A 22448-nucleotide genomic window follows, 5' to 3' on the forward strand; every position below is an offset into this window, starting at 1 on the left:
AGGAGTAAAACGGTGGATCCTTATGCGCTCTGAAGGAGCTGAATGCAGATCACCAGCTGTGCTTCAGCTGGAAAGTTCTTCTTACTATAAGCTCCAAATCTGCATCATTTACATGGAATAATCATTCAGGTGTGTTTGAACACTGCAAATAAATCACTTCTCTCAATGTACAGTATGTAAGTGTGTTAGTATATTTATGCATGGATGTGTCTGATAGGGATTCACACAGCTGAACAAGGAATCCATGGTCTTGGAATTAAAGCGCTGCACACTGTGCTTGAAACGCACCCGTGTGTGTGTCTCTGTACCTGCAAGGACTGCAAAGTGGTTCATTCAGACCTGGTATGCAATGAAAAGGTTCATCCAATAAACTTAACACTTCTCTCACTTCAGGATAATTTATGTTCAATGTTTTCTGTAGTTATTTCAAATATACAACACACATTAGGTCAGATAATTGCACTTTTAATTTTGGTGTGATTGTTTGCCTGTGCCATACCTGCAGATCTGAGTGCTGTGCTCAGTCATTGATATGAGCAACTTGAGCGCATAGAGCGGGACAGGTTCTGCTGCACAAAGAAGATCTTCAACCCTGGGCAGAAACAAGTGGAGGAAAGTGCTGTTGACAGTTGTAATAAAATAAATTAAGTACAGGGGGAATGCAGAATAAATCTGGTATCTTAAACTGTTTGAAATATCAGAGGTAATTAAGATTGCAAGCAGTAAATTAAAACGGTTGTGTGCAAATTATAGAATAAAAAAAAAACAAAGCAAACAATAACTGATTTGTTTTTATGCACAAATACTCAGAGAATACGGAGCACACAAAAATAACGCAAAACATCAAGAAAAACTTGTCTGAGACTTCTTTTTACAAAAAAATAAAAATAAAAAAATAGGACCAGACTGTTTAAAAAGGGGTGGTAAGGTGGTAATGATATTATCATAATATATAATAATATTTTAATAATATTTAAATACTCTAAGAAATTAAATAAAGTGGAAAAAGCATCATAATTTACAATAAAAACTAAAGGATCACTGTAATATCAGTGTTGGTGTCTGGGAAGAAGGACCAATGGAGGATTAAACAGATCTCTGCTGGATAATGATGGAAATCTAAGTGTTATCAGGCATCAGAATTAAATCCTTAGTCCCATTGTTAGCCCACTCACTGGTGCAGTGGGTCCTGGGTTCCTGCTAGGACATTATAAGGCCCAACCTCATTTGGAAAGACTATACAGCCAGTTCCTGGAGGATGAAGGACCTGATACCAGTGACCAGGCTCCATGTTTTAACAACCTTATTCCAAGAGAATATCTTTAGGAATATTTTCATCCAGCGATACCAGGTTCTTAAGGAGCTTAGTGTCACGGTCTGGGATAAGCAGCATGCTCTGATATTTTAAGACATGCATAAAAGCCATAAAAACTAAGGAGAACCATTTCAGTCACTGCAATAAAATTTTAGCTAGACAGCTAGAGGGGATGCTGACTCAGGTAGTCCTGCAATAGATGGACTGCTGGTTCAAACCCCTGTTGTGTCGGCTTTTAGCATTGTGTCCTTGGGCAAGAAACTCCACCCACCTCACCTGCTGTCCATTGCCAGAGGGCCTCGTTTCTGTCGTTCAGCTCTACCCCAGAGCAGCAGTGGCTATGATGTGGATTGCCCTATCTGTGTGTTAATGGGTGAAGGACTCCTTTTAATATGAAGGGATTTGGGTTCCTCAGACTTGATCAAATGTGATAGAATAACAAGCCATTTTTCCTTTTCAAGCCACACCAGTTTTTCTTTCTCTGTGAATTTAGATCAAGTTTCTGTAGGATGATCATTTCCACCTTCATCAATGGTGCAGCATCCTGTTCTGAATTCTTTTATTTTTTGAGCAGCGCATATAAAACAACATTTAGTTTTTTAGACAAGAAGAAGAAGAAGAGCACTTTTCATTAAACAGATATTAGATGTAAACCGAAGATAGTCACAGTTAAGGTAAAGAGATTTTTATATCCAAATGCTACTCGGCACAATATAATATCTATTTGTTTCACAAACAAAAGTTGATTAAACTCTCAAAGGTTCTGTCAAGAAAAGACTTTGGAAACTGACTAACCTTGAAAGCAGGGATTTGATGATGACAGATAAGACCTGGCCCGTCCTTCCTCTATCCCCCAAGTCTCCCTTTTCTGCTTTGTCCTCACTTTCATCCTCATCATCATCTTGCACGAGCAGAATAAGGCTGAGTTCAGACAGGACCTTCAAAACAAACACTGACCACTCCACTGAAGCCAGCAGAGAGAAAAAGAAGGAGAAAATAAATCCCCGTTTGCATTCCTTGTTAGAATACTGTAACTAATAGCTAAAATCCACACTAAACATGCAAAAAAAAACAAAAAAAAAAAAACAACCAAAGGCTCAAGGTTACAAATTTTAGACTAAAACAGAACGACAAGTAACAAGCAAACGAGATGCTAATGACAAACAAAAAAGCCCTTTCACCTGCCCACCAGCTCTGCTGTGTGGGCAGTGGGCACCCACAGCGGCTACACATTAATGACTCACAGAGGGTCTCAAACAAAAACAGTGCAGTAAATTACTGGGAGGGGGATTTATACAAGGTACTGGAATTTCTCTACCTTAAAAATTCAAGGTTATCAGCTCTAACTCATAGTCTCACTTCTTATTTGCACTTTATTCCAAACTACCACTCTGACTCATTCATCCCCCAATCTTTTTCTAGGCGCATAACTGTTGATATGTTACTAATATTTTCCTTTGTTTTATAAAGAATATAATAAGTCATGATATAGGAGATGAAGTAAGGAATATATTTGTCTGTTTCCCATCGCTGCAAACTTGCTGTTCAGTCTCTCCTTACTCCTTTCCCTCCCCACTTAGACGTTAGCCTCTCTTACAATCGCTATTCTGTGTAATTCACTTTATTTAAAGTGACAAACCTCACATACCATTTCTGCTGAAAGCCAGGGTTGTCAGAGGAGGTAGGATAGCGTCCACAACCTTAAAGAACAGAAGGAGACAGAACATGGCTGAATCATTTACCATCTGGTGATACAAGAGTCCAGCAGTAGATAACATAAATCAAATTAAGCATTTACAGAAGAAAGATGGTACGTAAGCCAACTAGAACTGTCCTAAATGGGGTATAAAAGCTATGATTGACAATTATCATAATGAATGAATGCTCTGTTGCAAGCTTAAAATCTTAAACATATAAATTAGGTATTCTGGGGGCTGAAACTACCAGCAAGTTATAGAAAAGCAGAGCAAATATCAATGGGTACCACCTAAAAAACATCTTATTTATTACCAGGAATCCCTTTTTATTAACCTCTACGCCTTTGCATTGGATGGTTTTAAGATAATGGTGTACTACTAACAATCATCCTGCAATAAACAAGTTGAAACGGTGACAACCAAATAGAATAATAAACCAAATAAAATAATAAGGAATCCCTCACTTCATTAACTTAGCCTCATTTTATTGCTTATCTACACCATTTTATTTGACACCATAGACTTAACATTGGTGGAAAATGCTTTGATGCAATCCTGATAGACTAACAGATTAGCATTTCAAGATGCTCGCTTAAGTTAGCAACTCTCTAACAAGTCCCTAGCTTCAACCTCTACGACCTGCTGATCTGAATTTTTTACTAAATTAAAATGCCAAGAGAGTTATTGATCTGTAAAATATTGTTGCTTATAACCTGTTTTAGAAGAACAACAATAAAAAAAAAATCATGATCTATCCCTTTATTATAATTTTAACAGCAATTTTTTTAGTCTTATGTGGGAGGAAGAAAGTAAACACCTCCTGGGAGATAAACCGGCTGTATTTCTGGAACCCTGCATGGCATTAACTCTGAAGGCACCAACCGAGCAGACCGCTGTCACAGAGGGTCAAATTATTATGGAAATTCACTTCTGAGTGGTTGGCTCTCATTTATTTATTTATTTTAGGATCAAACAGACTGATTGTCCATAGCTGTCAAACCCCTTATTTAGGCAGGAACTGTATACCACAAATTTGCATGATTACTAACATTGCCATAGAAACAACACCAACACAGAGGCAGAGTGTGAGGTCATTACGCTAAAAGCTCAAGAAAGGAAACTACAAAGGATGTTGCCCACTACCTAATGGTCTGCAAATTAATAGCGCAGGCATCAAAAGGCCAGTTGTTGGGAGTGTGTGTATTTGTTTGACCCATTTTACATTGATAGCCTTCTGTCTACTGTCCAGCGGTGAAAACAAATCCCCCCGAAATATAATATCCCGTATCATTAGCAGGAAGATGTTGAGATGCATTTATCAAAGCCAGTTTACTTATGGAACCCCAGTGGTTCCATAAACAAAACATTTTACCAGTTTGCATAAAAAGCTGAATTAGACAGGCAGGCAATTATAATTGGGAATATCAATCAAATTCGTTTGTTGTGTAAAATGCAGTTAGATGACCGAACTGAATTTATGAACAAGCAGCTATATCAACAGATTTAGATGGTGGAATATAAGACTAGAGAAATGATGTACCAAAAGATTTATCTTTAAAAAAATATATAATATTATACAATATTAGTGGTACGAATTTAGGACCACATCTTTTCAAACCTCAAGCCTATAATTTAGGGAGCCCAACCATGTCACACTAAGTGGTGAATAGGTGCTCTGTCCAAATATCTAAAATTTTAGCTCCTACCTCCTGGTTCTAGCTCCTATCCCTTTTACCTTGTGCTGGGACATCAATAAGAACGCTATTCAGGGTAGGAAAGGAGCCCCGGACAAGAGTAAATGTGAAGAAATAACATATTTTTGTTGAGCATTGTTTTGATGCAAAGGAGTGTGGGCAACTGTATAGCTCCTAGGGGCGGTCAGGGAAATCAGGAGGTCCCTATGCTAAATAAATTGGCACTAGGAAGCATTCAGCTTTGCCTTCCTTACTGCCAGAACTATTTGAATAGCACTTATTATAACAACCGCTGAGACTCTTCGACCGTGGATTAAGTGTCCCATTGGATTCAAGGTATTTGGACTGAGTCAGGGGCTTTTTGGGGCAAAGGATCTTTCCTAAGTTTCAACCACACCAGCCTCTCCAGGATGCAATCACCCTGCTCTCTAACTATTTGGCTCCCTCCCCTTTAATACATCCTTATCTTTACAAATGCATATGTATTGCAGTTACATATACTTAATTGTAGTCATCAGTTATTGTTGGCAGTTCTGTTTTCAAACTACCCAGCATCTCTACAGGTTTACAGTGTATAAGATTGATGAATCTGATTTCCAGCAACATTTTTTCTGTTTATTGATACCCACTTTTTTTGTCTGATTAATGTGCCGTCTCGGTTTAGATGACAATAGAATTAATATAGGAAGGTATTGGAGCAAAAAGGTTTTGAAAAAAGACCAAATGAACAAGAAAATTTTCTTATTCCACAAACACTGTTGAGAAGTTAGAAGTCTTTTGGGCAAGAGTCCACGTCCTTGTCCAGAAGCAATAAAAGCTAATCTAAGCTGGCTTGGGGGTAATTAAAGTGTCTTCCTGTGTTATTGACAATCAGTGGCTGCAAGTCTCCTGTTTCCACCGTCGTCTGTTCCTCATCTCTTTATTTTCTTCCTTTTTCATCCTCTCTGCTTCCTGCAGCTCTCCATTCCCATACGTCAATAGTCATTAAATACAGCCTCATTGTTCCATTCTATGCACATCCTAGTTTGCACAATACATCCACAAATCTGATGAGGTTCTCTTGGCTCAATATTTGATTAATTTCTTGCCAATAGCTTGTATTTTGACCCTCTGTTCTCAGATATACACAGACCAGACAGGCAGAAAGGAAGGACAGACAGCCTACAATACTAGAAGCTGTAAAGGGATAATCTCACAAACTAGGCAGATTATATTACATAATTTAGCCATTTAGAGGCCACCTTTACGAAGACTGACTAAATCATTGATGGATAACATCGAAGATTTAGAACAGACACTAAACTATGTTTTAAGCTTTAACTAAGTTAAACAGGAGCCAGGTTCAGAGGAGAACAGGCCCTGAAACCCCCTCTTAGAGTGCATAAGGATCTACAAAAATGTCTATATCCACACAATAGTTCCTAAGGCAGTGTTCAGGACCCTGCTGAAGCTCACAAATCAACAACTGTCAGGTCTGGAAGTCCTCTGTAGAAAATGCATGCTGTAAATATAAGACAACATAAATAAAATGTTGGTTGTTGATGCTGCATGTTTTGTCCTACCATGTTCAATCAACTAGTGTTTGCAGGTTCAAGCAATGGTGTATCTCTTCAGCTGGTATTCAGTCAGTAAGAAGCTAAAACGTTTGGAACCCGTGTTCAAGCATAGCAGTTTTTCCCTCACCCTCTGGGGCCAGGTTCTGCCTCAAGAAGAGAAGTTTAAGTAGCCTGGCTACTGGTTCACTAGTAATGGCAAGATGGCGTGGGATACAGACAGATGGCAAATAAAGCTCTCTATCTACCGCACTTTTTATTGTCTGAACCCCACCTAAGGTGAATTATGGCTAAGAGAGTGAGATCCTGGATTCGCTAGTGGCTGAAAGAACTTCCTCAGTAGGGGGGGCCTGCTTAGCATTAGAGATACTGTAGGGAGATACATTGCCCAGCAGAGGATGAAGGAGAGATAGGGGATTAATTAAAATGACGCTATTGTTTTGCACAGAGAAATAAAAAACACCAGTCTGTGTGATGTCTTAGGTAAAAAAAATTATTAATATTGAAGTTATTTTGAACTGAGCATCTAACCTTTTCATCAGAAAGGGCCAACTACACCTCCGTTTTCCTTCCCAGGGTAGATCTGAGCTCCCTCTGTGTTGAAAGCTTCCCCAATATTTACTTTGGTTTTATTATGCTTCTGATCAGACTCCAGTTTGACCCATTTCGATGCATAAGACAAAAGTTTCTTTCTCCTGTGTGGAGTCGGTGACGGGGTATGAAGTGCACCTGGGGCTGGTCTTATGTGATCCGTCTTTAGAGAAACTCGCCTGTGTTCTCTCACTAATACACCAATGGCAGCTTAGACAGAGAACAAGAGCACAGTGCATCCCACCCACCCGCAACCACACAAACCGACCCTAATCATCCTTTAACAAACTGACCAACTAAGTGTATAGACGCAACTGGGGTAAATACAGGAAAGCTAACTTAACATTTAGGGTAACTGTAAAGGCATATATGTGGAACAAAAATGACTATTAAGTTTGTGCAATAAACCTTTAAGGAAAAGAAAAATCCAGCCACTAGAAAAGGAAAATGAAATATAATGATTAAAAGCCACAGATAGTCCCTTCATAAATGTTTCATTGTACCTTAGTTTACTCCAGTAAATACAGGCCTGCTGGACGGCTTATCGGGTGGATATTCAGATACACTATATTGCCAAAAGTATTTGCTCACCTGCCTTGACTCACATATGAGCTTAAGTGACATCCCGTTCCTAATCCATAGGGTTCAATATGACGTCGGTCCACCCTTTGCAGCTAGAACAGCTTCAACTCTTCTGGGAAGGCTGTCCACAAGGTTTAGGAGTGTGTTTATGGGAATTTTTGACCATTCTTCCAGAAGCGCATTTGTGAGGTCGCACACTGATGTTGGACGAGAAGGCCTGGCTCTCAGTCTCCGCTCTAATTCATCCCAAAGGTGTTCTATCGGGTTGAGGTCAGGACTCTGTGCAGGCCAGTCAAGTTCATCCACACCAGACTCTGTCATCCATGTCTTTATGGACCTTGCTTTGTGCACTGGTGCACAGTCATGTTGGAAGAGGAAGGGGCCAGCTCCAAACTGTTCCCACAAAGTTGGGAGCATGGAATTGTCCAAAATGTCTTGGTATGCTGAAGCATTCAGAGTTCCTTTCACTGGAACTAAGGGGCCAAGCCCAGCTCCTGAAAAACAACCCCACACCATAATCCCCCCTCCACCAAACTTTACACTTGGCACAATGCAGTCAGACAAGTACCGTTCTCCTGGCAACCGCCAAACCCAGACCCGTCCATCAGATTGCCAGATGGAGAAGCGCGATTCGTCACTCCAGAGAACGCGTCTCCACTGCTCTAGAGTCCAGTGGCGGCGTGCTTTACACCACCGCATCCGACGCTTTGCATTGCACTTGGTGATGTATGGCTTGGATGCAGCTGCTCGACCATGGAAACCCATTCCATGAAGCTCTCTGCGCACTGTTCTTGAGCTAATCTGAAGGCCACATGAAGTTTGGAGGTCTGTAGTGATTGACTCTGCAGAAAGTTGGCGACCTCTTCGCACTATGCGCGTCAGCATCCGCTGACCCCGCTCCGTCAGTTTACGTGGCCTACCACTTCGTGGCTGAGTTGCTGTCGTTCCCAAACACTTCCATTTTCTTATAATACAGCTGACAGTTGACTGTGGAATATTTAGGAGCGAGGAAATTTCACGACTGGATTTGTTGCACAGGTGGCATCCTATCACAGTTCCACGCTGGAATTCACTGAGCTCCTGAGAGCGACCCATTCTTTCACAAATGTTTGTAAAAACAGTCTGCATGCCTAGGTGCTTGAATTTATACACCTGTGGCCATGGAAGTGATTGGAACACCTGATTCCAATAATTTGGATGGGTGAGCAAATACTTTTGGCAATATAGTGTAGATAACCAATAACTCAAACATTCAGAGAGGCCAGAATCAGAAAACAGATACTTACAGCATAATGATGCTGAGTGATTAGAGTATGATGCTGACTCAGGACCTCCACAATGGACAGAGATGTCCTAATCAGCTCTTGGCATATTGTAGCACCTAATGAGAAATGAAACTTATCAGCAGTACTCAATCTAAATGGAGAGATTAAACTCCCTAACTGCTGTAGGTGGTTGAACGCTGGTTCAGTTTAGACATGTACTTGGAATTCAGAATTCACACAGAGTATCATTGATTTTCTCAGCAACACATATGAGTATATGTTTTTCTGAGTAGTTAAAGCACACATATTTTAGGCTTTAGCACAACATTTATAGCCAATCTAAAATTAACAATAAATGAAATGTAAAATGTGTTAAACACATTAAAAAACAATTACTAACAATGACTAATAACTAAGTAGAGCGTTTGACTTCAAATAAAACTGCAGATTATGAATGAGCATATATATGACATAAAGAATAACAGACCTACAGCACTGGACAGGTTAGTTTCACTGGAATCCACTGAAATAATGTAGTTCTGAAAGAAGAAAATATCAAAAACATAAAACTCTTATTAGCTCTTTTGCTGTAGGGAGAAGAATTTGTCTATGGAGTGAGAGGTTGTGCTTTTGAGTTACGTCTATGTGATTTCTGTGATGAATTGAGCGAATTTGGCCTGGAATATGACATTGTACCAACACGTGAAGGCCAAAGCCGATAGTTTGCAATGAAAGGCTTAAAAAACATTTTGAGATAAAACAATATAAAACAAAACAAAGAGTTCAAATTATGTCATAGCATTACTGGTATCACTGTGTGGAGGTGGCTGCAGTGAAAAAAGCACAAAGGAATCTGTTTTGAAGACGTTCTGCAGTTCAGTTATAACATTTATTGAACTTGTTTTTATGAGTAAATGTCATATAATTTAGTGCCTTAGTCTATTGCAGCTGAAATTGCTTAAATATATATTAATGTAAAGAAAAACGTCCCCTAAAAAACCTTCAATGTGCTTAGAGAACAAAGTTGTTCTTAACCAGTGTTTTTACAACTGTAATATTTGTAATCCAACCTAAACAGTATAAACAATTAACATTAAAACATGAAATAATTTTTATTTCTTTTTTTTTTTGGTTTTTGCCTTTAGAGGATTACAAAACACTTACCAGCAGCAATCCCATTTGAACCAGAAACTCCTTAGTTACAATTCGAGCTCTAAAGGCCTGAGGAGAGACAAAACGCCCCATCAATAGAAAAACTAAGCAGGTGATGACAGATCAAATGTAGGTTAAACCCTCACTTATTTGTCCATGTTGAATTTATTGACTTAAACTAAAACAGAATCAAAGCAGTTAATAATTTATATTAAACACATAGTAATTGATGTTTTTCTTCAGTTTATTTAGTCTTTAAAGTTTTCTTTTTCGTTTGAACCAACTTGTTAATTTTATATTAGCGAATGAGTACAAAAAACTATTGTATAATGAATATATGAAAAGAAAGGTGTAGAATGAAAGTAAAGTTTTTGTACGCAAACATTTGCTCTCTTATTAAGCCTTTTCTCATTGTGTTCAAAGATCCCCTGCTTTCAAACTGTAAAATAAGTTGCTTTTAAAAAGACATACAGAAAAAAAATCAAGTTACCTGGGATGAGAGGAGCTCTAGGACCACAGACAATGTAGGCAAAGTCTGTTTAAGCTGTCTGCTCTGAGCTGCAGATGGGTGTTTCCTCCCAATAACATCTCTCAGCACAGACAAGACATCCTCTTTAAAAGAAGGCCACCAGATAAAGAAATAAACAGGAGGAAATCAATACAAATGGTTGGTAGAAGTGATGAATGATATTAAGGAAAAAATACAACAAGCACTTATGAGTACATATGTTCTTTTAGCCCCTGTTGTTCCTTCCTGTTCCAGCCCTATCAGCTGTTATAATGTAAACATAATGTGGTAGAAACTGACGGCTTAAATCACCAAATGTAGAATCAGCTAATCAAATCTATTTCCCTGGCACAGACAGGCTATAAACCTTGGGTGATGTTGATAATGTAAATGTGACATTTCCAAAATTATAATGCTTTAGAAAAAATCTAACTTACTCAAGTTCAGGCTTTAAGCTAAAGCCATTTTTATTTTACAAAAAAAGTATTTATTTCCCTTTAGAAATCTCTATTCACCCGAAGTATGCGCTAATGTTTGCTTGTGTGAGAGTTAATCTAAGCGCACCTGTTATCAGTGGCGCAGCGTGACTCAGATGCAGAAGCAGCAAATCCAAACACTGAAGGAGGTATCCTGACTGGCTGGGGTTGTCTCTGACTGGGGTGGCTTTCCTCAGGTCTCTCTCCAAATACATCACAAGTCTGTACAGACAGAGAACAAGGATTGTGCTGCTGCAGTCGGATCTTAACACAGACTCACGGTGGACGAGAATGTTGTTTTCATTTTGGGAACTTTATCAACTGAACCTTTTCTTTTTCCAGGAAAGGGTTATAAACTTCAGACTTTTCAAAGCAAGAACTGGGTGTGCTGGTTTGGATTTATTTAGGATTTACTCTGATCTTCAAAAGGTCAAGACGATACATAAAAGCTTAAATACATCCATCAGCCAGACTTGCTTTCACCCCTTTTGCCTTCAGAGCCAAAGTAATTCTTGGTGGCATAGATTTAACAAGGTGTCTGTTACTTTCCCCAGAAAAATCACTTGAAAACCTCAACAGCAATATCATTTATGATGAACCCACATACTCCCAATGCTTTTCTTTCTTTACAATTATATAATCTCTCCCATCATCTCCCCATAAGCTTTAGCATATCAGTTATTCAAGACATATACATGTGGGCAAAAAGACGAATAGAGTCCATCCAATTGGCCAAATAATATGTAAAGCCTGAGGGTCTAACTCTTGTGATAACTTTACATCCATGTAGGTTTTATGCAACCTTTGTATAAGCATCTCTAAAGGGCTAATAAGGAGATCAAAGTGTGTAAAGAAAGTGTCCACCATACCATTAATCTACCACCAAAAACCTAAACCCAACTTTTCTTCAGTTCAGATCAGATTATGACTTTACTACCTAATTGTTGCAGCTGCATTTGAGCCGTCACATTTTTTTTCAAAGCCAGAATTGTTCAAGTTTGGTAAACCTTTGTCAGCCCCTGTTCAGGGCTCTTGGAAAAATAATCATTAGGTACTAAAAAGTAAGCCCAAACAAAAATACATACCAGGAAGATAAAACCTAACACCCATCTTTCCAAGGGGTGAAGGTTTAGAGGCACAGGTAAAGGGTACGAATTGGATAGAAACGGGGGGGCAGTTTGGGTCATCATAACTGGTGCGAGACTGCATAAAGAATGGTACTATTAAGCTTCTATAGATCTATATCTTAGAGCCAATGAGAATCCAAAGACAATGAATAAAAGCAGGGTCTGTGGCAGAAAAACACAGATTTAAATTTACTGCAACGCTAATAAGGAGCCCGGTAATAATAAAATAAAAGAGGAAGATTGCGGAGAAGTAATATCATTTCTTCCTTTAACTTCCGATGGGAGTAATGAAACATTTTATATTCACACAGTAGAAGAAAAAAAAAAAAGAGTTAAAGCTAGCAAAAATACTCTCTTCATCACTGACTTAAACAGAGCTTCATTAAAGTTAGCACAAACATAAGGACAGCTAATATCGGTATAACCACTGGTTTTATGAGCTTTAGAGTATTTGCATTGAAAATATTAAAATTCCCATTTTCATGACGAGTGCTGTGTAGAGGCACAGTGTGCAAACAAATCCAGAGCTGTGCATGCAAAGCCTTCTATTTATAGTGAATGCTGTCTAACCTCAGAGACACTTTCTTGACTTTTTAACACCACCTCTTATTAAAATTTTACACGCTGGAAAATTGGAAGCAGAGGACCCTTAATCTTTTATAACCCTGAATTTATTTATATTTATAAACCATCTTCTGTTTTTAAGACAACCATGTCATTGAGGGTTTGTTGAGTTGGGGCTGAAATACTTCAAGATTTAGTTGAGACACTTTCAAATATCTGTGATATCTGAAAATTTAGATCTACGGGTACACCTAAACATAAAATCAGAATGTCATCAAACAGTTTGACATTTTGTGTCACCAATTCCACCAACCAAAACACATATATTAAATAGGTTTTTTGACCTCACATATTGCGAAATACATTAATGCCCTATTACGTGTAATTCAGTGTGTTAGAAAATTCCAGTTTTATGAAAAATCAAATACTGGAAACTCATTGGGTCACCCCTTAAAAATGGGTTAAAGTGTTTAACTAAAACCGCTCTCCTGTCATCAACTACCATCAATACTAATCCTGAGATATTAAGATACTAGTGATTAAAAATGAAGCCGTTTTTAAAAGAAAAACACTCTTTTGACAGTTTCTCTTTTGTCCATATTAAAGCTGAAGTCTGTAAGTTTTTAAAAATCACTTTTTTGTCATATTGGCTAAAACTGTCCCTATGCCCAGACAGCAGTACATGTGATATGTAACCTGTGAAAAAAACTGCTTTAATTGGTCCCGCCTACTGCCTGTATTGCAATCTGGAAAGAATATTTCGGAACGAGACAAAACAACCAATCACAGCCAGAGGAGCGTCTGATGGAGTGTCAGTCACAGCTCACACAAGCTGAATCCCGCCCCCTCCCTCTCACCGCTTAACCTGCCGCTGCCGCCCGGCTGCCGCAGTCAGGAGGACGCGCGTGGAAGTCATGGCGGAGCGACAGCCATCAGCAAAAGAGAAACTGCCCTTACTGCCCCTGCCGACAACTGCTTACATGGCAAACTTCAGTATAACCAGCATCTTATATCTAGCTGCTTGGAGGTGAGTGTTATCGCTCTTAACGGTTCACACTCCATGCCGCGTACGCTGCTTGGACGCTTCTGGTCGCATGCGGTAGCCGCGCAGATGCTGTGAGAGGGGTGGAGCTTGGATGTGGGGCATGAGTGAAGCAGAGAGGGTGGGGGAGTGGCGTGAAACCTGTTTTTCTTCAAATTTTCAGTCGAAGTCTGCTCTCTTCTCAATGTAACAGACTGCAGCTTTAAGGCCAAAAGTGTGATGTCACTCTGTGACTTTGCCAAGCCAACATGGCGGATATACAGACTGAAACGGATAGCACTAGTGACAGATATACTTATGAATCTTCATCAAGTGAGTGAGTATGAACGAAGGTCCTGCAACTGAGCCTGGTGCCTCGACAGACAAGGAACATTTTTTTTTTTTCTAGGGCACTTAGAGAATGAACTTGGTGAGTCAAATCTGCACAGTGAATTGAATTGTGCAGATTGGACTCACCTGGTTCCGTGGCTGGGCAGAACAAACAGAATGCATGAAGATGACTTCTTGACTCCACATTTCCTACCTTTGGTATTCTGTTTTCTCAAAATTTGGCTGAAGGATCTGATACAATTTTAAGTAATTTGTTAATAATAACCGTCCAGTCCTTGTAAAAAAATGAAAGCTCCCTTCCTCTTAGAAACTAACTTCTCATTCCATCTTTAAAGCAACAATAGGATACTTTTGACACAAGTTTTGGCTCATTTTGAGATATATTAAATAATTTTACACAGCAATTGCTCGGTATTATTGGTCATTACAGGATGACCTTCTAGAAACTCCCATATCCACTCCCATGGGTGCATCTTTGAATGAGTCATGTGACCCTGACCACTGCTTATGGCTGAGCTCGTCTCAAACACCAGAGCTAACAGAGCTAAAAGTTGTTGTTAGGAAACAAAACAGACACTTGCCTGTTCAAACATGTTTTTGGGGCTCCTAAAATTCTACCAGCACATTAAATCGGCCACCAGGGTAACCAGGACTCACCTAGACAACACCATTATTAAGTTTGCGGATGATTCTATGATAGTGCTCATCTCAGGAGGAGATCAGAATAGCCAACAGGGGGGAGGCGGAGCATCTGTCTGCATGGTGCATGGACAACAATCTGACTCTGAACACCTCTAAGTCAAAATAGCTCATCCTGAAGAAGGCACAGCAGAGACAGACCTTCCTGAGGATTCTCAGAAAGAACAACCTGAGACCAGAGCTGCTGCTGTCCTACCGCTGCTCTGTGGAGTCGATGCAAACCTGCAACATCTTGATTTAGTTCTCTTGTTGCTTTAATGACCAAGGTGTTACTGTCATTGAATGGCCAGCACTCTGGCCTGAACCCAAAAGGGAAGAGAAGAAAAGGCACATAAGACGCTGTAAAGCTTATGGCCTCAATGTCACACAGCAATCCTTCCAAAAGGATGACCAATCATCTCTGTTTAGCTTTCATTTTTATCAATCTAATGTTATAATCTAATTTCTGGTCACACTGACTTCTGGGTTTTACGATCTGTAAGTAATGAGCCATTATTACATAAGAAGCATGAAATGTTTCACCCAATGCATTATCAATTTCTATAATAAACTTCACTTTCTAAAATGAACATATATTAGAAATATTCTCATGTTGTTGAAACCATATACCGGTATAAATCTTAAAATATAACAAAAACACAATTTATGAGGCATTTTCAACACCCAAAAAACTCCTAAGGATTTTCTCAAATAAACAGACACTAATTCTAAATGTAAATCCATTCAAGGTGAGACTGGATATAAGGGAAGAAATTATACAGATATTTAACTTTTTCAAAACATTTAGATATTTTTAAATGTATATTTGAGTTAGGCATTACCTAAACGGCCTTTGTTAGCTTCTTTTATCACCTGCCTTACAACTTAAACCTCGAAGATCAGCTTCTAGGATGACCAAACCTTTATCTAATAACACCAATAATCAGTAAAAACACCAAATTAGTAAAACTCTATGCAGAGATGTTTATAGAATTCATAGTTTTGGTGAAAAAAATAAAGAAAAAAACATAAATACAGTCAAAGCATATTTTCATCGCACTGTGATGTTAATATTTGAGGACTACTCTTTCACATGATGTCATCGCAGGGTGTGAATAAACCAGCCATCATCCCAGGCTGCTGTAAAAAACTTTCCACCGTTTAGTCACTGACTACAGGAGAAGCTCCTCACATGAACTGACCTACAAGTTGCCCACTGTGTGGCTGAGTGGGTGTGACTGAACATCCTGAAAGCCATCACATTCCACCCTCACTGCCAATCTTGACACCTCTCGGTGAGATTTGAGACAGTTTATCTCACAGAGACAGGCACACATATTTTCATGTTATCGAGGTGCTAATTAAACACAACGCCAGCCTGTGAGAGAGTGAGACTAAAATATGTGTCTCTGTGTGTGGTTGAGTCATGCGGTGTTCTCAGCGGGAGATAGACAGGCAAACCAAATCTGAATTCTCCAACTCAGCTTAGAGAAAGAGAGCAAGCAAAGGGAGGAAAAAAAAAAACAGCCGGAGGAAATGAAAAACAAAAACATTGACGTTCTATAATCCTGCTCTAAAGTAATAAAGGAGGATCTGTTTACATGTGGTACAGTAAGCAAATCAACATATGATGTGTCAGAGATGGCGGTGGGTTGAAAAGAAGAGACGGATCAAAATGATCACAAACTATTTTTTTTTTTATATTTCCATCTTCTAACACTGTTTATTTCTATAACTCAAATTTGTATGAAATCCTTTTTTTCATATTTGAGATATTTCCAGTGTGACAGTGTGTAGATGAGAAGTAAAACAGATCATGTCATCTTTTATTGCCTATCTGAAGTTAAAAACTTGTTTGCTAAAAATGTTTAAAATCCTGGAGGAATGAATGAAGAATATCTTCTCACATTTTGTTAAAAATATAGACTTGATTCGAGTCAAAGTCAATAAAGTGACATTACGATACAAACTTGTGTTTATGAGATACATTTATATAACCTAAGACAATGTTTACTTTAACTTTCCGTGTGTGTGTACGTCCATGCATCTGGGCATACAAACAAGCCCAAAGTTCACTGAGAACCACTGTGACCAACATCAGATTTGCACGCTGAAGCCGTACACCAATATTAAACTTGTTATAAATCCAGCATCATATCAAGTTACATTTTTTATTAAACAAATAAGAGATTACTGCAGCAATTTCCATAAGTTTACTTTCAATTTAAGTGATTGGCCCACATAAAAAGAAGAAAACAACACCTCATGAGATGTGTAGTGTGCTGTATGTAAGAGTTTAGTGATGGTCCTGTTCTTGAGAAAATGAGACGTTACACCTTCCAACATAACTTTTTATTCGCATTAAAACATTCATGTTCTGCAGGATGAAATGTGTGCTGTAGCTTGTAAAACAGAATAAATTCATCTAAATTTGTCTGTAAAATATTTAATTACAAGGATTGTTTAGCGTTTCTACTAAGAATCCATTATAAAACAGAATAAGCATTTAATGATTAATATCCATAAATAAAAACAATTAAGAAATGTCACTAGAATATGAACAACTGAAATGTTTCATGTCTGTCCTTCTTACTTCTCCAATGGTTGTCCAAATATGCAACTTTCACAGCTTTCTGGAGGCTGTTTAGATATGATTTATTAAAGTCGCAGGGAAGCAGCTGATCCAAACGTTGTATTTACGAATTCTCCCGAGTGGTGCACGACTTTACTCGAAGTATAAAGTGATTGATGTGATTGGTCATTTATCAAGGGGGTGGGATTGTTGTGGTGGAAGATTCGCAAGAAAGTTTGGTTGTGGCCGGTGTCACGGAAGCATCTTGCTAACCAGTTAGCAACTTAGTGCTAGTAGGTTCCCAATGGGAAATTACATGGGGACCAAGTAGCACTTAGAAACAACAATGTCAAGGAACACTATGGACATCGGAAACATGAAAAAGAAGGAGGGTTTTGTGTCAGAGGTCGTGGATGAGTCTCCTCCATCATACATTTTTTATTTAGAGGAGGAAAGCGGGGCCGAAGATGTTGTGGAAGAGGACGTAAGGGCGGCAGAAGCTTCGTTTGGTGTAGAAGGCTTACAGCCAGACATTTTTGAACCCTTGTCCGCAACGCTGCCTGTTCTGTTAGCTCTATGCATGCTGAAGACATAGACGTCCATCCCTGTTAACACTGGGACGGAACTCAATGGTAAAGGAAATAATGATTCTTATTTCTTATTTCAACCGTTGTGTAGCTGCGACATTTGATTTAAGATGCTATGAATGAAAAAATTTTATTGAAAGATGATCGTTGAAATATGATTGGCCAAATTTAGGTGTATAAGCTGACGTATAACTAACTGGCCTGAATAAAATAACAAAGACAAAAAAAAACTGATTTTAAGACAGGATTTTTTTTTTAATAGAAATGTTCTAAATTTTGTGACAATATCATCTGATAAAGAGTACATTTATATACATGTTTAAGCCAGAATGATTTGACATTCAAATATGACTTCCCTATGAGTTTAAACTAAATCCTTTTTCATAATCAGCACTTGATGCTTGAAATGTAGCACAAATATCCACAGGCTTTGAGATCTCCTTCAGCTCCTCACATCTAAGTGCTACAGCCACTGTATCTGAGAATGTGTAGATTGACCATTTCTGAACCTTTTTGCTTCATCATGTATTTACGTTTTCCATGAAAGACAAAAACAGAAATATCCTGTGGAGCATAGCGCTGTGGGGTGAACAGGTGAATCTTGAACTATGTGAATGTTGGATAGCAGGGCTGTAGAAGCTGCCCTGTTCTGGAAGCCTGGACTCGTCAATAATTGGGGCTGATACATATTCTTCTTACTGCTGGATTACTAATTTAGGAACCTTTAGCTCTTTGGTGTGCTGAATAAAGTCATTTGGAGATTTTTTTTAAAGGAAACTTATGTTTTATTAAACATTATCCTCCGAATAAAACTCCTAAATGTACTAGTTTTTTATAAAAAAAAAAAATGTAGTGATATTTTAAACTTTGACTGGAGAGAAGATCATGCTTCAGAACAGCTGATTTTCAATGAAGCCAGCTGGCACATCTAGTATCCAGCAGGTTGAGGTCATGAGGACCAGATGCTATTAAATATAAATATATATTTTATTTAGTTTATCTATGGCAAACAAAAATGGCTGTTCAGCATTTCTCTATATTATGCAACAAAATTTGGAGGGGAAAAAACTTTTTTTCATTGTTGGTTTAAAGTAAAAAAAATATGAGTGATACATTGGCTGCTACAGTGGAAGAAACAAGCAGAGTAGATCTAGAGTAAAATTATTAGAATATAACAGTAAGACTGAATGATTACAACATCGATGCCCCTTTTTATAATTTTGAGCTTTAATTCTCTGCTTCTGATGAAACCTGGAAATCTATATTCTCTAGAATGCGCTCACAGACAGCTGCTTTAGTAATCCACAGTAATGCTCATTTAAGATCCTAGCTAACTTTAAAATATGACTCCTTTTTTTCCCCATCAACATCATTTATGCATAATTTAAGGCATAGTGTAAGAAAATTCAGAAGCAGGTTTTGCAATAAAGTTTTTACACCTCAGGTGGTTTTTGGCTTATCTCTCGAAGTAAAGAGGTAACCTTTCATGACTTATCAGCTGTTTGGGCATCTTCCCAGAGAATATAAAGGGCTTCTTTGTCTATGACTCTGAACAGCATTTTAAATGACAGATCATTACAGCCTGATGGCAACATATTCCTGAAAAACTTCCTGTTCATTTTTGCTATGCATAAAATCATCCTAGCTACTTTCTACTTTGCTTAGACTAGTTCACTTGCTCAAAACCAGTAAATGAAAACACTGTTTATTTGCATTTCCTTCCTCTTTTTTTTCATGACATTCTTAAAGTTTATGCAAAATTTGGAAGGCAAATATTCTGAATGCTATCCTGTATTATTTTATAGTAAAGCCCTTAAAAAAAACTGAGATGATCCCAACCTTCACCTACAAAGTTCTTCTAAAACTTCCAATTGTAAGATTTTTCTAAACAGGATCAGTTAAATAAAATGATCAGCAGACTGTTAAAGGGGAGAAGGGGAAACAGCAGATGTAGTAAAAGACAGCTGAGTTATAAAATTCCATTTTCATTAATCCAAACACGTTGAATTGAAAAGCAAAGGGATTAGAACATGTTTTGGGAATGAACTGTATGGATGCATAACTGCAAGAATAAAGCAGACCCAAGTGATGAGAAGCCCCGGCACATTTACTGCTGCAGTGCAGCGAGGCGAACCGCAGGACGAAGCTGCTAATGAATAAATTGATGTTTGGAAAAGCCAAAATATAAAAGTAGCCAAAGTAATGTGTGGGGATTATTTACATATATTAATAGTCCCACGGTCACTGTACTAGTTTTACACAAGGGTCACATGGAGTACAACAGTTTTGCCAAAACCTGCAGGCAGCATTTTGTTAAATGCCTCCCCTGTAAACTCTTCCACAGATCGATAAGCTATAAAGCATCAGAGTTAGAAGTTTTAACCTGGGTTTGATTTTAAAGGGTCTGATGCTTTAAAACATTTAATATATAAATATTTCTTCAGCCACTGAAAGCAGGTATCTATTTGTTTTACCACAGAGAGCAGGGAAAGGGTCACTCCAATAGTGCTGTTGCTGGGTAAGAACATAGCCGGACTCAAAGCTACGATTAAATAATTAAAGGGAAATCTCACCCTGAAATGGAATCCAAAAATGCAATGTGTTTTTTTTTTTTCTCCGACAGTTCAGCCGGTGTGTGAACGTTTACGACTACATTCCAGAGAAGCTAATTAGCCAGCGGTCTGCCATGCTGACTGCGGTTAACAGTAAGTTTCTCTTAGTACAGTCAGACAGCAGGAGGCTGTGCAGTGAAATGTGTGGAGTTAGGGAAAGCACAGCAGGCAGGCATCGTACTCCACAGACAGGGAATACAGTCCAATTTAAAGAGCAGACATCTTTCATCAGCAGGCAGGAGTTCTCCGGTACCTCAGTAGTTTTAGTCTGAATACCTCAGAGGTGATACCAAGTCAGATACAAATGGCAGCTTGTTTAGTTCTTTAGAGGGATCTAACTGATGCAAAATAGTCTTTGATGGATAAATATCCATATAACGCAGACATATCCCTATTTGTGTTTTCCCTAGCCAGCTGATTGTGAAGCCTGGTGTGTGTGCAGTGTTTACCTGTGCTGACAGCAGTAAAGCAGCATGTGTGTGTTGTCCTGGATCAGCAGCAGCACCAGCAGCATTGCTTTGGCTCTTGTTACAGCAGATGGGCTCTCAAAGCAGCGCAGCACATTCAGAACCAGGTCCTAAACAAACCAAACAGAATCTTACCAAAGTCTGCTTTTGAAACAAATAAATGTATAACTAGTCTCAAATATATTTTAAACAGACACACCAAAAAAATGCAGCATTTTGTATTATAAAACTTCACTTAGTAACAGGAAACACAGTGAATGTCACATTCATTGGCACAGTTTGAATACTTTAAGTTTGTAGTCTATTACATTCTGTTCTATTCCTTGTAAAGATGTTTTAAAAAACTAATTATACCATTACATTTCTGCTTCTTTATTTTGTTAAATAATTCTTTAGATTAAAACCACTGGTGGTGTGGCTGATCAAAATCTTGAGCGTGAGAGGTATTTTTGACATTTGCTGTTTGCACTCTCTGTTGTCCTGAGTCCCTTCTTCAACTCTGAAAACACCATGAAAAATGGTGTGTATAGAACAAGGTTATCGTCCTTAACTAAAACTAACAAAATAACAGAAACTAGAATTAAAAAATATTTGTCAATAACTGAAATAAAAATAAAAACAAGACCTTCTGTTATTGCACCCAGCATGAAAGTTGTATTAAATAAAACACTGGAACTATAACTAAATAATATCTATTAAAGCATTTTAAAAATGTTTTTAAAAATTTAACGTAACTAGCTAACAAATACTAGAAAAAGGAATTAAAACTCAAGTAAAATGGAAAATTAGAAGCCAAAAGTAAATTTAAAAAGTTTAAAACGTTAACCATTGGTATGCTGTTCACTATTCCTGGGTTGATTTGGCCCATTTGTTTCGGGTCATCGTTTCATTGAAAGAGGCCACTAGACTTTTATTTGACAGGCCTATATTTCAGTCTGAAAAAACTCACACGAAAAGAAAAAGACAATTAGAATAACTTTATTGATACAATTATTTCAAGAGTTTGGCGCTCAGACCTTGGCAGGAAACATTAGTGCTGAATTTAGCTTTAATATGCCTAAGCAGGTGTTTGAGAACAGGGATGATTCCCCCAAGGCCTGAAACTGGTGGTGGAGTGGAGATAGAGGAAGTTGGTTCAATCCATAGACTGCTAGTTTACAAGACGGGGTGCTTGAGCTGAATTAGTGAGATCCAGTAGACTGTGTCAGCTGATACTAGTGCTTCACTCGAGACCCGGAAGATAGATGTCAAGTTTGGATAAACAAAGGATTGCATGAACCTATTCATGAGGAGCAAGCATAAAGCGACAGTGCACAGGAAAAACTCCCCTTTGGGAAGTAACCTGGCAGAACTAGGCCCAACTCTGCCGGTTGAGGTGTGGTGGGGAATGCAGCAAGAGTCCTGGAGGAATTACACTCTGATAGGGAGGAGGTTGAAGAAGCACCATGGAAAAGCCAGATGGAGCTTAGCTACGATGGTGGAGAAAGTGATGGGGGTGAGTTAAATCTGGGTCATCTGAGTCAAAATCAGACACAGCACAACCACTGCTTACTACTGGCTCAGCAGTAGGCTGAGCCGTGGACCTGGAGACCTTTTAAGATGAACTCTGGATAATAATTGGGCTTCATCGAGGTGC

General features: G+C 38.5%; 1 protein-coding gene across 4 annotated transcripts in view; it reads right to left on the reverse strand.

Moving 5' to 3' along the window:
* ulk4 (unc-51 like kinase 4) overlaps positions 1 to 22448 on the reverse strand; it is a 123587-nt gene that overhangs the window by 43989 nt on the left and 57150 nt on the right. For all 4 annotated transcript variants that reach the window (XM_038275780.1, XM_038275779.1, XM_038275777.1 and 1 more), the window contains exons 22-30: positions 20795 to 20922; positions 10922 to 11055; positions 10340 to 10461; positions 9862 to 9918; positions 9185 to 9236; positions 8719 to 8813; positions 2964 to 3015; positions 2111 to 2279; positions 500 to 592 (exon numbers count right to left, since the gene is read on the reverse strand). In XM_038275780.1, the coding sequence (XP_038131708.1) occupies positions 500 to 592; positions 2111 to 2279; positions 2964 to 3015; positions 8719 to 8813; positions 9185 to 9236; positions 9862 to 9918; positions 10340 to 10461; positions 10922 to 11055; positions 20795 to 20922 (902 nt within the window). The remainder of the gene's footprint in view (positions 1 to 499; positions 593 to 2110; positions 2280 to 2963; positions 3016 to 8718; positions 8814 to 9184; positions 9237 to 9861; positions 9919 to 10339; positions 10462 to 10921; positions 11056 to 20794; positions 20923 to 22448) is intronic.

This window comes from Cyprinodon tularosa, unplaced genomic scaffold (assembly GCF_016077235.1).
Source record: "Cyprinodon tularosa strain WSP-4 unplaced genomic scaffold, ASM1607723v1 ctg98, whole genome shotgun sequence".
Taxonomy (NCBI): Eukaryota; Metazoa; Chordata; class Actinopteri; order Cyprinodontiformes; family Cyprinodontidae; genus Cyprinodon; species Cyprinodon tularosa.